The sequence below is a fragment of the Dermacentor albipictus genome, chromosome 3 (genome assembly GCF_038994185.2).
Source record: "Dermacentor albipictus isolate Rhodes 1998 colony chromosome 3, USDA_Dalb.pri_finalv2, whole genome shotgun sequence".
Taxonomy (NCBI): Eukaryota; Metazoa; Arthropoda; class Arachnida; order Ixodida; family Ixodidae; genus Dermacentor; species Dermacentor albipictus.
In genome coordinates, this window is record NC_091823.1 from 24,191,914 (window position 1) to 24,209,854 (window position 17,941).

The 17,941-nt window shown below is 49.6% G+C and overlaps 2 protein-coding genes across 5 annotated transcripts in view; both read left to right on the forward strand.

The window, feature by feature from the left end:
* LOC135903923 (RWD domain-containing protein 2A) overlaps window positions 1-17,941 on the forward strand; it is a 481,045-nt gene that overhangs the window by 184,719 nt on the left and 278,385 nt on the right. The gene's annotated exons all lie outside the window — the stretch shown is intronic.
* Window positions 1-17,941, forward strand: part of cv-c (crossveinless c) — a 448,361-nt gene that overhangs the window by 143,198 nt on the left and 287,222 nt on the right. For all 4 annotated transcript variants that reach the window (XM_065434288.2, XM_065434291.2, XM_065434292.2 and 1 more), the window contains one exon: window positions 12,748-12,890. In XM_065434288.2, coding sequence (XP_065290360.1) covers window positions 12,828-12,890 — 63 coding nt within the window. In that variant the 5' untranslated portion in view covers window positions 12,748-12,827. The remainder of the gene's footprint in view (window positions 1-12,747; window positions 12,891-17,941) is intronic.

Consider the following 17,941-nt stretch of genomic DNA (forward strand, 5'->3'; position numbering starts at 1 on the left):
TGATGTCCGTTAGCGAATTTTCCGGCAAGTCAGTGGGGGAAAATTGATAACACAGAGCGCGCGTTGGGTTATGAGTGAACGGCGTACTGTGCCCTCTGGCACGGAACCGCCCGGCAAGTGTCCACTTCCGCGTTCGTTGCAGCTGTTCCTCTGATCGCACTAACCAAGCGGAAACCATTGCGATTTGTTGCCGCTCGCACACGTAATAATCTAAAGGAGGCGAAAGCGGGTCCTACGATTTTATTCCTGCTTAGAATATCGAACCTATCCTCCGGCCTTGTCTCTTTCTCTCCTTCTGTTCTTATTTCTGTCGATTCATGGCTACGTTCAGTCTAGTAATAAGGAAGTTGTGCCTGGACATATTCCCACGGCTTGAGAACCAATTCGCAAACGCTTGGAACCGAGTGCACTATAAAGTAGGATAAGAATTAAAAGATGATGTTATTTCCGTCGGATTACGCCTTGCGAAGGCCTTGCGTTTGTGAACGTAATTCGAGTGTCGAAGGGGACCCGTACACGCTTACGACTCTCTGCACCTTGATGCCTATAGCATCGGAAAGTTTCATGGGAGCGGTGCGACAGCAATGACAGTATGCGTAGACTGCGTGTCTAAGACGGCAGCTAAAGTTAAAAAAAGAAAAGAAAAAAACAAAGAAAATACGCCTACCCTCTGGTAACCAGTGCCATTTACTAGTCAGTTGATTACGTTTGTTTCTTCATTCGTTCAAATTTCTCGCAGAAATTTGTAGCCTGAGCGCAGGCACAAGCGTTGATGTTGTTGCCTGGATCGTGGCCTGCGCGATCCTACAGTACGGCGCGCGCGCATGTGCGCTGGGGAAACGTGCGAGGTCGAATGACATCGCATTTGGCGGGCGTGGGACACCATGCATGCGCGGGGAACAATGCATTTTTGCCTGTGGGCAAGTTTACTTGCGATTAGAGGACTTCGGGACAACGACAGTGAGTTGTTTAGTACAGTATATTTCACTGACGTTTCGGCTGGTGGACTAGCCTTTGCTTGACAAAGACTGCTGTGATTTGACTAAGGTTGGTATATATATATATATATATATATATATATATATATATATATATATATATATATATATATATATATATATATATATATATATATATATTAAACATTCAGAAGGTAAGACTGGAATGTTTTGGCCCCGTAATCAGAAGAGGCGAGACGTACATTGCTAGGAAGTAAACGAAGATTGAAAACACCGATGTAGTAGCAAGGTGAAATCTAGACCGACCTGAGGAACGCTGAAATTTTTGGGTTTTTTGTCCGAAAACCACAATCTGATTATGAGGCATGCCGTATCGGAGGACTCCGGATTAGTTTTGACCACCTGAGGTAACGTAACGTGCAACTAAAAAAATAAAGCACGCTATACGCACGAGCGTTTTTGCATACCGCTCCCACCGACTGATGTGAGGATATATGGCAATGTAATATTTAGGGGACCTTAGCGCCAAGAAGTTGAAGAATGAATAAACATTTGATAAGATCGAGTAAACAACTATACACCAGAAGCAGGTTCTTCTTGTAAGCTGACTAAATTTATCGTCTGCGATAGGTTCAGGTGATATCGAAAGGAGTGATCGACGCCGCAGGAACACGCGTGACATTTTAACGCGATAGCGTTAAGGAGCTCGTGTCGCAGAAAAGCCGGTGTCGTCGGCGTCGGTGTCGGGTGTCGGCGTCGGCGGCGTTGACCGTGAGCCATAAATCACGGCAGGCGCTTCATAAATAAAAAGCAACTTCCAAGATTGGCCCGGTGGGAATCGAACCCGGGTCTCCGGAGTGTGAGACGGAGACGCTACCACTCAGCCACGAGTTCGATGCTTCCAAGCGGTGCAAACGCGCCTCTAGTGAATGCGGTGTTGCCTTCGAAACGAGCCGTGGAAAGTTATACTGCGGTGTATATCGGTAATTATGAACATGTAACGTACAGAAGTCACAATTACACGAGTTGCGAAGTGCGTTTCCGCTGCATTTCTTCTGCGCTTTCCGCACACGCAGAGCCATCTTGCGGCAAACGCAGAAGACCCCTTCCTCTCAATGTACGGCGCTGCCCCGACAGGAGGCGCGCCGCGCGCCCATTGGGACCGCTGCCAGGCGCGTCGCGGGACTCCCTCTCCCCTGACGACGCTTCGCCGTGCTCCCGGCTTAGATTACTATCTATCTCTCTGCCCCTGCCGATCACGACGTTTGGCTGGCGTAGATCGTTTCCCCTCCGAGACACCGAGTTCTTTGGTTCGTTTCGTTCGCTCAGGCGCACGTTTCGTTGCCGCGCCGAACGCTGCGTTGCTCGACGCTCACCGCGTGATAGGTGGGCGCTAAGTCCGATGCGGGGCGCATCGTAAGTGATTGCTGTGCCGTAGCGCATTGTCTTATACCCCTTGGCGGGTCGACGGGAACGCTGTCGCGTCCCACTCTTGAAGGCGAAGCTTAAGCGTCCTCCAATTTTTCTGCGTAGTATACGTGGTTTATTTTAAGTTGGCTTGGCCCATCGGGTTAGGGAAGTGCATTAAGCGTTATTTGTGCAACCTGAGCGGGCCGCGACCGCCTCTTATCGCTGAAACTACTTTGCGGGATCAGGGATACCTTCCTTGACCGTTAGCGGCGTCGCGGAACCTCTCTTATCGGATGAGCGTAGTTTCCCTCCGAGAGGGCAACGAGTGGAGCGCCTCTCTCGAGATTACTTAAGTGTCGGTGCCCCGTCTCCTCCCCGCATCTCCCGGGCCTCTTCAAGCCCGTGTGCGGTGGCGCGCTTTGCGGAGCGGTTTTCCATTTATTCGATATAGCGTTTACTGGCGCACTGTCATCAGCGAAATTCTGTATGGCTTGGAAGTCATATTCTGCAGCAGCGGTGCTTCATTGTCGGCACTACGTACCACTATGAGCTTGTTTCATTACGAAAACGCGTGACTTCGAGCTCATATGTCGCTAGGTTCAGTCGGAAAACTTGGGGAAGTCGGTAGGAAGGCACAGTCTGACGGCGCGATAACTGCAAAGGTGCTGTATTTTAGCGTTCTTAAAGCACTAAGACCAAAACACGGTACAACGTCAAATATATTTACATATTTACGTCTGGATTGCTACAAATCAGAAGAGAAAGAGGACAGGGACGTGCACATGCAAGACCGTCATTGCGATTCCTTGGGCGCGTTCCTGTTACGCGTAGTCTTGGGCCGCACTCTAACCAAGTCACGTCGTGGCTTCCAGTTATGGCGCATTTATGAAGACTCAAAATTGCGCTAGGCGCTGCGTAAAATATCGTGATCATGTCTTGCGTCATATTTCGATTTATTTTACCTTATTGTTAAGGAATGCGGCGGTGGCAAACCCTATTTGTGTTATAATCTCAAACTTGGTAAGCTAATCGAGATTAGTGCCTCCTTCTAGCCAAACTATAGTGCTGCGAAACCAAATTAAATCTATCACTATAACCGGGAGCAGTACACCACGATCCTTCGACGCTTTGCAAATTAACGAGACTCCGCTTCTGCGGCGCATTGCCAGCTGCTTTTCTGGACGGGCAGAAAACTCGGTGCCGACCGGGCGTCAGTGCGAAGATGCGTTCGTACAAACGCGACAGGAGGGGTTCTTAGAGCCGAGACGTGGAGGGGGAGGCTGCCCTCGGTCAGTATTGGGGAGTGGAGGGGGGGGGGGGGGCTATCGAGGAGTTGCGATCTGCCTCGAATGTGGAGCGTGATGTGCCGCCTTAAGCCGCTAATCTTCTTACGAAAGAACGGCGCAAAGCAGCTCAAGCGCTGGTATTTGTGTTAATCATGACGGAGATGGCGTATATTGAGAGGGACCAGGCGCAAATCGAGACAGCCAGAGAAAGAGCGCTACACGGTCGGCGCGCAGGCAGCCGGACGAAGAAATTGACTTATAGCTGGATTTGTAGCATCGGGAATGGAAAGAACAGTATGTTTCAAACAGAAGGGACACGCAAGCAAAGTTAGAATGAACTTTTCCGAGATGCACAATCTCCGGAGCTTCCGCGCACGGCTGGTGCGGTGTTATGTGCTTCCTATGCGCTATTTTTTCTTGCGGCAAAATGCGCATGGTGGCGCACAGAATGAGGCTAATCAGCGAGGTCCTGTTACTGCGGCGCGGGGGGCACATTCCTTGGTGGAGATGGCTTCATAATACTTGGGCACGAGTTGCCGCTAAGCCGCGCTGTTCCTTAGCTTGCTATACTTGCTGTGATTGTCTCTCGCGACGCCACGTCGTAAAACGGATTTTTATTTTCTAAGCAACCTTGATCAGTGTTTAGAAATTGAGTGTGAACACTTGCCGCTATACGCCAAGGCACCGGTCTCAAACCGCGCTCTTCCGCGGCGACGATCGAAACATTCGGAGCTTGCGAAAGTACGTCTTGAATAAAGAACTACCGCATGGGCGTATCTTTCGCACGTGCTTGATAGTTGCGCTTTATTCCCAACGTACTTTGTCCGCTATTGGAATTTTTGTTCTGGTTATTAAATTGAGAACTGATATTCACCAGCGCATGCGATGTGACACTACAGAAGCGGCTGATAGCTCACGAATTCATTATATTGTACCCCAATCGCAAACTGCATCTGGACTCATCTTGAACAAACCTTAGCGGCATCGTTCGTTTACTAACCGCTACAAATTATGCAGTTGTTGTGTCATGCATGTCGGCATAATTGAGCATGCCGGCTTGAAATACAAAGAATCGTTTGTGGAGATGCTCTGGGTGTCATAACTACTGTTTACGGATTCACCTTGAGGAGGGGCCACTACGCACGCATGGAGGACCCGTTTCAAAGATGGGCGCACTTCTGCTGAAGATTATGTCTGTTCAGAAAGGCCATCAGTTTCTTTTTTTATCTACGGAGAAATGTCGCTTGGCACGACTCTATTTTAACACGATAGCTTTAAGGGCCCCCGTGTCACAGAATATCCGGCGTCTGCGTCCGATGTCGTTTCGGCAAAAATATTTTCGAACCACCCATACCCAGGTTCTCAATGTGGCGTGAAGTTACTGAAATAATTGAATTTCTCAAGCTAAAGTACTTAGAAAAATAGTAAATTACGACTTACAGACAACATACATACATAATAGCCTCGGATTGTAATTTTAATATACGAGAAAACACAATTATGTTACGCGAATACTCAAAGAAACTCCTTTTCCAGCGTTTATACCATTCATAGACCGGCTACGGCGTCCGCCATTTGCGCGTGCCGGCGCGCGATATCGTGGAAGCCACGAAGCGGCGCGTCTGGTTCCTTGCAACACCTCTAGATGGCGCTAGCCTCCGCCGCATCGCTCCCACGTAAGAGGCCGCGTTTCTACCAGAAAGCCCACCTTCGTGCATAGCGTTCGCCGTCAGGGTTTCCCGGTAAACATTATGATTATACATACGCTCCATTTGCCGGGAAGCGTTGAAAGCAGTCCGAGATCTTTGAATGCTCTCGCGTTCCATTCTTAAAGGGAAGCTTAAGCGTCGTCCAAAATGTTATGTCGGATATACTGTAGCTCAATCTAGATTACAAATGTAGACCTAGCTTCGCCATTCTTTTTAACCATTTGTGACTATTTGTATAAAAGTTCATGATAAGGCATCCAGCGATGTGCCAGGACAGCATTGAACGCCTTATGGTGACAACCCGTCTTCCAGCATATAAAGAATCGCGATGTTACTCGTTAACCACCTCCGTACTCATGTGGATAGCCTGATTATCTCGCTCTCTCCCTTCAGGATGATATTGTGTGGTTTGAATCTATTGACGTCGTTGCAAAATTAGCAAACCAGCTGGCGCACTATGGCAGAAGAATCGTTCGAGGAACCACTGCTTTCGTAGCATTTTAATTGTCGGGGTCCGCGCACAAAGTTAGCAACAAACTGCTTTGATGACGAAACAAAGTTTTTTGGTTATAACCAACTTATATTTTCCGTGTTCACAAACGTTTTCGGTGTTCATATGTGAACGCCTTGCCTATGGATCAGAAAGCACTCGCAGAGTGAAAACAGTTGCAACTTGAGTATATACACATGGCCGCAATCTTGATAGAGGGAAGCAGATCAAGGTATTGTTCTGCTTAGCCTAGCCTTGCCTGTTTCTAAGTGTTTGCTGCTCATTCGCGCGCTTGTGCCACCTGGTAACACGAGTTACAACGTAATCGTTGCCTCCTGTTTAATTATTTCTGTCACCTCGTTACTTTATCGTACGGTGCCTCTTAAATCGGGCTGAGAATAAACTTGCTTTTAGAGTGGCGCTGTTAGGTGGCATAGTAGCTTGTATCCTTCGCGAGCACACTCACCTCTTACTCTGAGAAGTTGCCCGTTTAGGCTCCAGCCGAGCGTGGCCCATTGGTTGACCGAAAGAAGAACGATAACAAAAGCCCGATCTAATTTTGGAGCGGCGCTTCCTTATTGGCCTGCCCGCGGCGTAGTTTTGAGGATGGGAGAGGAGGCCCTGGCCTGCGTCTGACCACTGGTGCCCCGGGCGATATATTTGGGACCCGTGCGAGTTGGACCGTTTTCCTTCGCGCACCGCTAGCCGTGGGAATGCTTTCGAGGGGATGAAAGGGAAGGGAGAGCAAGAGAGATATAAAGCAAAAGCGGCGCCGCATGTGGGGTGCGTACGGCTTCTCGCGCCTCTGGCTGGCTGTATGTTGTGGACAACGCAGCCTTTATGCACTGTTTCGCCTCGACGCTTTCGCGCTGTTGGCTCAATGTTCGTTCTCTCTGTGAACGAGCCAAGTACTCGTAGCCAAGGAGAGAGAGAGAGAGAGAGAGAGAGAGAGAGAGAGATTTTAAGCCTTCAACCGCAATGCTCAGCTGCTCGGCACGACGACGCTGCTTGTAGTCTCCGCCGTTATACTAAACGCCTGTTTGCTGAGATTGCGGCACAGATTAAGGCATCCTAGGATAAATAGTTAAAATGAAACCAGAAGCCTCTGGAACTGGATCTGGACGTCAGTTAATGAATCGATCAAATGTATAAGGAAAAGAGTGCGGGCCCCTCTGATCCTTGAAAAGGACTTGATGCTGGCAAGTCTCTGAAACTCCCTCCGCTTAATAACTTTCAGGGCAACTTCAAGAAGGAATTCGAAGGATAGGCTGGGAGTGCCTAATATCACCACGCGCTGCTCTGCAACCTTGTTTTCAGCATGCAGCAGCGCTTTCGATCCCCAACCAACTGGCGAGCAGTGGTTTCTTTTCTGGCGCCATTTATTTTCACGCACTGCGAGCATGCGCAGTTGATGCAAGGGGCCAGCTCTCGTGACCCTCACTCTTCGACTTATCACCGAAGCGTACTTCTGCACTGAGACCGCACGCGGGGACAACACGAAAACGTGGTTTGCCTGTTAGTCTCGCTTCTACAGCGTCCTGAATTCTTAATTTGCAGTTTGCTTAATTTGCCTTCTTTCCTTTTTCAGCATGCTCGTAGTGGAGTTTTATGCATTACACAACAAATAGGTTCGCGGGATGCTATTTTGAATTCACCCCGGTGCTTCGTGAATTAACACCATTCCAGTCCCCGCTCCGTGCTATTCCACTCCGATCCCGGCACTTCCTTGCCCAGAGCTTTTCATCCTAGCGCAATCAATGATACTGCGGACTCGTTCGGAAGGAAGCCTGCATCGCTCGATATAAATGGGTCACGCGTAGATGCTGCCGTGTAGCATTTATGAAACGAACGGCAAAGTGCTAGTAAATTGAATAGACATTTCTTTGCTGCGAACGTCCACTGGTGCGCCGTGCGGACTCTTTCTTACCTCTTCTCCCGACAGCAGCTGTTCCCGCAGATGAGGCTGACGTCACTGCTCCTCCCGTTAAGAATTTATTTGCCTTTCCGCGAAGAAAAAAAAATCACTTGTATAAATTGCCGAAGCGAAATGCGAGCACTATGTGAAACGGCGTAAACAGAGGCCGGACGACGTTTCTGTTCTCATTTCTTGTGTTAACGTAGTTGTCGTAACATGCTAAATAAAACGCTGATGCATCGATAGCAGTCGCTCTCCGCATGTGTGTCGAATCTTTATCGCCTGTGCAGCAGGGAGCGGCCTACTTCCACCAGAACGGCCGAGTCACTGTACCTGTGTAACAGTAGAGTCCCCGTCGGGTGGGTCCGGAGGGGCGGGTTATCTCCATCACTTATCGGACGAGCGAGTCTTTAGTGACTATCGTCAAGTAAACGGAATGCACAAACGCAACGCTGCAGTCTGAGGGATCGCATGCGTTCCAATAATTTTTTCTGTTCAGCCCAGGCTGGAACGACATCCGCAGGATTTGTAGTTGAGCAAAGCTGTCGTGGTTGCTTGCCCTTTCGCAAGGCCTACCGACGGTGGCCGGGGATGCCCGTACGACCGCTTGTCTTTTGCGCACTGTCTCAATCTCTGCAGTCCAGGCATGTGAAAGGATTTAAACAGTACCATCTCGCCAGGGAGTTAATGGGTATCACTTGAGAGTAGAATCTTCGGGGCCCTGTTCTTTCTCTGCCGTTATCTGCACTTATTTGTACGGCCTTGCTGTTCGCTGCTGTCATTCACTCTATTTGCGCGCGTAGACACCGAATCAGCTGATGATGCTTTTTTGTGGATTTAGGCGCGTAGTATTTTTTTTTTTCAATAGCTGGTGAGGCCAACTGCGCGATACGATCTGTTGTCGATAATGCGGCGCAGCTCCTAGAGGGCTAGGTACTGTGTATCTTATGGGAAGTTCTACAGATATTCTTCGCACATAGATCTTAGTTTCGCCAGGAGCACCACAGAAGCCAAACTGCACTTTTTATCGGAAACAGCAGTATTCCGTAGTTTCCGACGTAAGCTAGAGCTGTTACGTTCGACCTGCGGGGGCTGACGATCTTCGGGGAAGCGACAGTCGAAACCTGCCCGGCCCGCTGCGGTGACTCGCTTTGGAAGGACGACCATGCGCCTCGTCAACAACCCGTTGTTGCCGGCATGTCGGCTCCGGCGATACGCTTTGTAAGGACGACAATGCGCCGCTTCCCCAGCCGTGCGGCGCCGGAATGTCTAGACGCAGTCGGCGGACCAAGTATTGTTAGTGGATTAGCCGTCACCGTCACGGCTTGTTTGAAGCGGTGGAACTTCTGGAACAAGATGTTTTGCGGCGCCGTCTCACGGACCTTAGAAGTCGTGAGTCAGTGAACAGACACGGCGGCCACTGTCTGCGGGGTCAACTCTGGGATCAAGAGGCGCCTACTCAGGGCAAGACCCGTGTCAGCGAAAACCCTCTCACCTTGCTGTGGTCAGTGAAACCGGTGCGGAAGTGAGTGTTCAAACTCTCCCCCTCAAAGGCGGGTCGGCTACGATGACTTTAGACGCTCCGGATTGCTCGAAGATTGAACGGCCGTTTTCCCTCAAATAGGGATCTAGGGAGGACAGAGTGTTTATAAGCAGCTGTTGCGCGACTGCTGAGTGTGCATTCTCTTTCAGTCATGCTAGACTGATGAACAGTAACGTTCTCATGTAAATACTGTAAATAAATCCCATATTCCTTGTTCTCGATAAGAACAAGTCTCTCCCTTCAACAACGTCCTCAGCGTGGATGAGTTGGACGATGGCATGGGCCAGCTACCGTCTATTTCATGCCCGACCCCAATCCTTACAGGGTCAAGTATTCTTAATTGAAGATGTAGGAATACTCGGTTGGAAAGCTCAGAATGCTGTCGTATATTTAGTATTTCTTTTTCAGACGGCTCCGAGTTGCTGCAGTGTATTAAGACGCCGCAAGGTCGTGGCCATTCTGTTGAGTTCTCGCAAATGCTCTTCTTGGGCGACACCAGGCGCTTTGCCGCTTTAGTTTGTAACGATGCGAATCAGCGGGACACTGTTGATTTACCATGTAGCGTGGACTAACGGCACTGCCGAAAGCAGAAACAAGGCCATTTGGCCTTCTAGGGACGATACAAATCGTCTCTAGAGCAAATGACAACACATTTATGTGCAATAAGTTTGCTGTCAAAACTCAGCCACACTGCGCGGTTTAATATCGAGAGCACGCGGTTTTCTTTTCTCGCTCTGTCCTTACACAGCAACCTGCTGGCACCATTGAAAAGTTCATTTCGAATGCGCGCTTGGCCCTCTGCCGGTGCTCCTCGACCATCAATCAACTTTCTGTGGGCCACTTTGTGTCGGTCTTAGCAGGTCGGCGGCCTGTTTGCCTTCGTTGTATTTCATTGCGTCACTTTCTTTTTATCTGCCGTTCAAGTTTCGGGTGCCGAAGCACGCTGTTGCTGTCGAATGGGGCGCACCGAAAACAACGGCAGGGGCTTTACCGCATTTTCTCAAATGTAACGGGGCCAAAAGTGTACCACGATGGTGCTAGTGATGGTACGGTTACGGAACCATAAATCATTAAAGTCGATGGTGTACCGAATCGAATAATTTATGGTCTCTAAAAATACAATATTTTAAATATATAATAATGATACCAGCTGGCGCCTTTTAAAGGAAGCCCAGTGGAGTCGTAGAACGAAATCGAGTTACAATCATAGGTATCTGTAAAACGGGTGCCTCAAAGCTCATAATTTCTAAATTAAATTAAATTATGGGGTTTTACGTGCCAAAATCACGATCTGATTATGAGGCACGTCGTAGTGCAGGGCTCCGGAATAATTTGGACCACCTGAGGTTCCTTAACGTGCACCTATTTCTAAGCACACTGGTGTTTTCGCATTTCGCACCCATCGAAATGCGGCGGCCATGGCCGGGGTTCGATCCTGCGACTTCGAGCGTAGCAGGCCAACACCATAGCCACTAAGCAACCACTGCGGGTTAATAATTTCTTTCGGACAAAACAGTAATGTAGCGGCTCCTATCAATATTTCCTTGTAGCTTGAAAGATAGGACGCTGCACTCAATCTATTTCAGTTTTGGTGAGGGATACAAACAAACAAACAAACAAACAAACAAACAAACAAACAAACAAACAAAGAGGAATCGTGGCGAAATGAAGATGAATTACGACTTAAAAACAAGCACAAATGTGTGACTGTCATGAGAAGGGACACTGAATAAACAAGTCTTACGAAGTTTATTACTGCCCACCAATACTTTTGCCCAAAGGAAAATGTGGGTTGGGTGTGCTTCTTCTACGCTCCGTCGTTTTCTCACTGTTGCGGAGTTTGGTGCGTATCCATTGCGACGGCGCGTTGGCGCTTGCACCGATGGAGTGCGCCACGAACGTGTAGTTGGCCCTTTCCTGCTCTGTAGTCGAGGCTTCTTGACTTTTGAGCTGAATGCTGTGAAAAAGCAAAGAAAGATGTATTACGATGGCTGCAGATTAACAAACCTACAGCGAAGCGGATTTGTACGCGTTACATTTGTGTGAATGCGGTACATGTGGGGCCCCCCATTCGGGTGGCCCCCCTCTCGCCCTCTCGAGAGCATCCGTCGCGCCTCTCGCGACGCGACTCCGAACAAGTGTCGTTCTTCGCAGGCCGGCGAAAGCGAGTGTGGAGCAGAAGACTCGGCATGGTGCTTTATGGCGCCTCGCCCCCCCCTTTTTTTTTTCTTACAGCATTTGCTTGCTCGAATGCGTTTCGTATCGCCGGGCGGGCGTCCCGCTGGCTTCTCTCTGCTCTGACGGAACACTTTTCTGCAACCGCCCGACGGGGCGAAGTCAAGGTCGGCCGCCGTCTCTCTCTGCGCTGGGCGGCGGCGGCGGCAGTCGGAACAACGGCGATCCCTGACGCCGCCTTCCGTCTCGGCCGGTGCCTCCCTACCCTCGCTGATGCGTGTTTATATACAGGGCTGGCTGTTGCACCACCGTTTGTGGCTGACTGCGCCGCGGTCATTGCTTGGCGGGCACGGTCCCGCATCGTCTCTGCGCGAGTCGCCCGGGGTGCTGCTGCGTCAAAGGGGAAGCCGCGTGGCGTATTTTTCCGTCTGGCGTTGATCGGCCATTACCCGCCGTGGTTGCTTAGTGGCTGCGGTGCTGGGCTGCTAAGCACGAGGTCGCGGGATCGAATAACGGCCACGGCGGCCGCATCTCGACGGGGGCGAAATGCGAGAACACACATTTAGGTGCACGTTAGAGAACCACAGCTGGTCCAAATTTTTGGAGCCCCTCACTACGGCGTGCCTCACAATAAGATTTTGGCGCGTAAAACCCCATAATTTAATTTTTGATCGGCCATCGGCGCGTCCGTTATTCCCTGCGCGAGAACGGCGCGGTAACCCCGGTCGGGATGTTTTACACGCGTTTAATGATTAAAGCGGCTCGTGTCAGTCTTCCGAAGCTGTCTGATGCATAAAAAATGCGGCGTAAATGCGCGACCATCTAACAGTGTTGTTTGCTGAGAGACAGCGTGCGTGCCTACGCATGCGCGCGTACTTTTTTTTGACGCAGGTGGTGATCGAGGTGGTTACCTTACTGGCCTTGCTGAGATGTATCGCTAGAGCAGGAGAAAAGCGCCATTTTCTCCCGTATTTGCAGAGCCAATGCGCAGCGGTATTTCCAGAAATTCGGAAGATATAAGTTCTTTGGAATTTTCCCGTATGGGGAATGACGAAATCTGACAGTGCTGTTCATGTCGCATCGTGGTACTAACGGCTGCGCGCCCAACAAGCATGGCAGTAAATGAAAGCGGGCGCAAACAGGTACTTGAGCAGCGGGCGCGAATTTGCGTTATCGGTCGCGAATCTCTGCGAGCACCGTGCACTTCGTTCTGTAGGAGGTGCTGGCGGGTGAGACGGGTCGTCTTTCCGCTTCTCGCAGGCGGCGGACATGCGGACCGACATCGACGGGGCTGAGGGGGCTACGCACAGGCCTCGTCCCGATGTCCTGTCCTGAACGCCATGATGCCTAGCAACAAGCACGATCCCTACCAGGAATTGGAGGCCTACCTCCGGCAAGCACAGGTGCGTCCCCGCAGCCCTGTTTCACATTCGTGTTGTTGTTGTTGTCCTTAGTGGCCGTGGCACATACCCACAGTGGGGGATTGGCCAAGAATCGGGCGGTTTAATTAGGTGCCTAAAATAATAATGATAACAAGGGAGTTAACAATTTGGGCGTGTGAGTTTAAAAGTAAACGTTTTGTGTTTGGAGAAAAAAGGAAATAATCAGATGAAAACCGGGTATAAGATAATAATAATAATAACAATAATAATCAATAAAAGATGTTGTTGTTGTTGTCGTCGTCGTCGTCGTCGTTGTTGTTGCAGTCCTCAGACGTTGTGGTATCGTACCCATTATGGATGATTGGCCGAGATGCAGGTGGACAAGGCTGAATGAATATAGAAATTAAATTTCACTTGCAAATTTGTGAAATCTTGTAAATTCAATGTGTTACATGCAAGAATATGAATGACGCATCTCGAAATGTACAAAAAATAATAATCGTAGAGGAAGCGCAAGGCGCTTGGTGTTTCCGCTATGGACATTGTTGCTTTCGCGCCAAATGCGCTGCATGCTTTCACCTAAAACCCAAGACGCGCTTCCAGTTATTATTATTATTATTATTATTATTATTATTATTATTATTATTATTATTATTATTATTATTATTATTGATGTTGTTGTGGTTGTTGTTGTTGTTGTTGTTGTAAGCACTGGAAGGAGAAAGAGGAGAAGGCTAGTAATTGCCTCCTAAAAGCTAGGCACACCACACACGCGCGTGTAGATGAAGAAAGAAACTTGGAACAGTATGGGCGCAGGCCAGTGGGTTTATCATGATTTGGGAAGTTACCGCAAGGAACACACGGGACCAACACAAGAACACACGGGGCGTCTTGTTGTCTCTTTCTTCGTCCCGTGTGTTCTTTGCGGTAACTTCCCAAATCATGAATAAAAAAGAGAAATGGACTGGAAAACTTTTTTGTGGTCCTGCAGGACGTGCTTAGCGCGTATAGCGGGCGTCACCTACGTCGGGACCGGCAGGGAGTACCTGGCGGGATGCAGCACAATTCTTAAATTTTTATCTGGCTTCAACAGCTCCGAGAAAGTCGAAGCTGTTGGAACTTTCTCAGCAGCGCCGAAATAACGACAACTGCTGAAAGTTGTCATTCAACAACTGCTGGAAGTGAAACAAGTGCTCAGTCTGACTGCACTATATCCACCAGCGTCGGGATGCCAAGTTCCTGGCGCATGCCCTTGTTACTGTCGGCGATGTGCCGCGGTAATGCATCCGATGCGTAACTTGAGAGCAGAAGCGACCTTGCACTGTGGGTTAAGGCGCGTTCAGAGATGGGTGTAGCATATCATTCTCGAAACGTTCATACGAGCGTGAACGTTGCGCGTGTCCGGGGTATATAAGCAGCTGGGCATCGTCGAAGTAGCACTGACATCATCCGTGGAGTCGAGGTTTGCTGAAGTCGCAACAGCATCAGCTGCCTCGGTTCCTTCGATAACTTGTGATAGCGTTGATAGATCTGCCTTGTATGCTTTGCGTAATTCAGGACATCGAGCGGTAATTGGCGCCCGCCAACTGAATTGAGAGTTCCGCGGGAATCGCTTAGAACAGAAGCATTTGACAAGTCTGGTTGCTCGCTGATGTACGGCAACGATATAAAGTCTTCGGAAAACATACATGAATAAGTTTTGGAAGAAGCTGCAGGACAAGAAAGAACCAAGAAATACACGCTGCGATCAACGGAAATCTGAGTCTCCAGCTATATTGGAGATGTCGTGGCTTCCTTTATTCTTTCTCTTTGCAACGTATTGAGTTAGCGATCGCATTGTCCCTCCCGATTAGGTTCATGCCCAAATAGGTATGATGGATACGCATAGGTGGTTTATGCTTCTGTTCAGCGCATTAATGAAAGAAAATCCCCTACATGAGCGATATTTCAAAGACCTGTGCTTGAAGTGCAGTAAGATGCGCTGACAATAAAACCGTGACGCCTGTTTTGGCATACCGTGCATTAACTGCGACGAGTAAATCCAAGTGAACATGCGTGTCGATTGTGATACATCCCTATCTTACGTGCATAATTGCTGCTGTTGTGCGTGTCGCTGCTCATGTAGGCTTATCGTTATTTAATTCCAGTTTTATCTTATTTGCTTGCTCGTCGGACAAGCAGTAGCTGCAGGGCGCCTTTTCAGGTTCACGCGAAAGCGAGAGAGGAAAAAGCTGAGTCTAAATCGAACTTCATCCGCTGGAACGTCGTTCGACGGCGCACTGAAGAGAGTGGAGAGTGCTCTCCAAGTGGTGGTGTGAAGGTCGTACACACTCGGTGTTGTTGCGATGAGTGACCGATTAGCCTTTTCTCCCCTTCCCCGTGAGACCTCTCGCTTCGGCGGCGGACGCGTACAGCGCATGTGCGCGAGGAGCTCGGCGAGAAGCAGCCTCTCGTGACCGTCGTGCTCTCCCTGCTCTTTTAACCGGTTGTGGCCCAGTCCGAGCGAGGATCCCTCGGCGCGTGCTCCGGCGAAAGGGGAGGAGGCGGCCACCGACCGGCGGGGCTTTAATCCGGGGGCCGCCCGCTTGCATGTCAGCTCGCCCCGAGTCCTTGCGAAGGACGCGCCCTTCGCTTGTGGCGCGGATTCCCGCGGGTTGACCCCGTGAAGCGCTCCGCGCGAAGACATGTTGCCGCTGCTCTCTTTCTCTACTTCGGGCCCCTTGCTTGCGGGTTCTTCTTCTGGTCGTCGCCATCGCTCCATTGCTATTGATTTTAGTCGTACACGTTAACACAACGTGATAGTTACAACCGATTTATTGACGCGACATGATGGAAACGTTCGTGCATCGATAAGGCATTGGCTATAATTCTGATATCGTAATCTGGAAGAGTAGCGCTGAACTATTCACATACTGTTTTTGTAGAAATTATATATATATATATATATATATATATATATATATATATATATATATATATATATATATATATATATTTCATAATGAAGGGGAAGCGGAGATGGGGGTGAAGGTAGCGACGGGTATGCACACAGCTAAACTCAGTGTAATGTTAATTTACAGTGACAACCGACAGTAGCTTCGCAGTTGGGCTATCCAACGCCAGCTATTACGAATACATGTAAGAACTCAAGGCTTAGTTCTTATATGGGCGTGCTTAGACCCAAAATCTGATGTATACGATTCCCTGTTGTACCTGCCGTGCAAGCTATTTATTATTATTATTATTATTATTGTTATTCGTGCGCCAGCACTCAGGCATTATGGTTGTTCCTGCTCACGGTAAATAAGTTGTTTGATTGATCGATCGATCGATTATAATGTGGATGGTTGACGGGCGACGTTTGGCGGCAATGTGTTAAAATGCTTGCGACGCTTGTTACAACCAGAGAGCGCGCACAACTACTATATATCCATTTATTGGCTAGTTTACCTCTCCTTAGAAGTCTCGCGAGAAAACTTGTCGCGCACTTGTGAGTGAGTGCGTCAAGAATCGCCTGTGATGATTCGCCGTCTCATGTGACGACCGTGATGATGTATATTTGTACGAGCAGCGTTCATAAAGTTCGTATATTGGTACCATAAATTTTGGGGGACAGGCGCATACGATAGTGATCAAAATGAGCCCACGTTTCTTTTTAAATTTTAGTGGGACATGAAAGTTGTGTTCTAGATGTACCGTGGAACATAGGGTTTTCTACAAACATTACTTTAGGAAACTCTACCGCGGAACACTCCTAGTACAAGAATGGCAGCGTCGATCGGAAAAGTTGACTTAAGCTTTCTGCCTTTGAAAGGACCCAATGCCGAACCGAATCGTGCCGGGTTGATGACGGGGTACAGTGACGGCCACCGTACACCTGTCTTAAATTTATGGTACCGATAATACGAACTCCATCGACGCCCATCGTAGGTGCGCTATTCATGGAGTAGAACCTATTGCTAAAGGTTGGGAACTCGTAACGGCGTGCTGGCGAAAGCGACCGAAGGAGCGACGTACTTTTCGGAACAGACTTGTCCGTTCGGCGCCTCCCCGAGTGCGCCCGTTTACTGCCGTCCTTTCCGAAGGCAGCGCGGCGATGACCTCCGCGAAAGGTCGGCCGTGTAGGCGACGCGATGTGCCGACAGGGAGTCGCTCGCGCGGTTACCCCAGAGCCGCCGCCCGCCGATGCCTCCCCGAATGCGCAAACAGTTTCTTTTGCATATCGAGGCAGGAAGGAAACGCGATCCCTACGAGGCGGTGCTCCGCTCACGTGGTATGATTGCGCTGCGGACGTGTGCTGCGCGCGACCACCCCTTTGCGAATGCGGCTCGGAGGCGGCGGCGTGCACGGTTGGCGCGCGCCGCTTTTGATGCCCGCAGGGGTGCACTGCGTGTATTGTGCCTTTTGCACAGGGCCCCTTCGACCTAGACACCTGGACTACTCAGTTACAGAAAGACATTCGCCAACATACCCAAACGCTCGATACTACCCCAGACACCCCCGTTATCGACAGTAAGCTCGCCCACCTTCTTGAAGCTCAAGAGAACATAACGCGAAGGTGGAGAACTCAAAAGCACAACAGGAAACTAAAACTCAAACTCACCCAGCTTCAATCCCAAATAGAACACCATAGTGCCACTCTTTGCAAAGCTAACTGGGCTCAGGTTTGTGACGGCCTCCGAGGCAATCTCTCCACAACCCGCGCTTGGCACCTGTTACGCCATATGCTCGATCCCACGCAATCTAAAACACAGACGCGTCTTAGCATTCGCCGCCTCACTCATAATCATCGGCAGGACACCGACGCCTTCCTCGCGCAGGTGAAACGCACCTATACCACCCCAGGTCCTCCTTGCAAACATCCCGAGTACACGGGCTCACCCCAACCACAGCTTGACGCTCCTATTACAGAATCTGAATTTCGTGCAGCCCTATTGAAATTGCGCAATACCACACCCGGGGAAGATCAAATTACGAATGCTGCCATCCGAAATCTTGATGATGCCTCCATATCTCACCTCGTTACCTACTTTAACGAGTGCTGGGAGGCAGGTACCCTCCCTGCCTCCTGG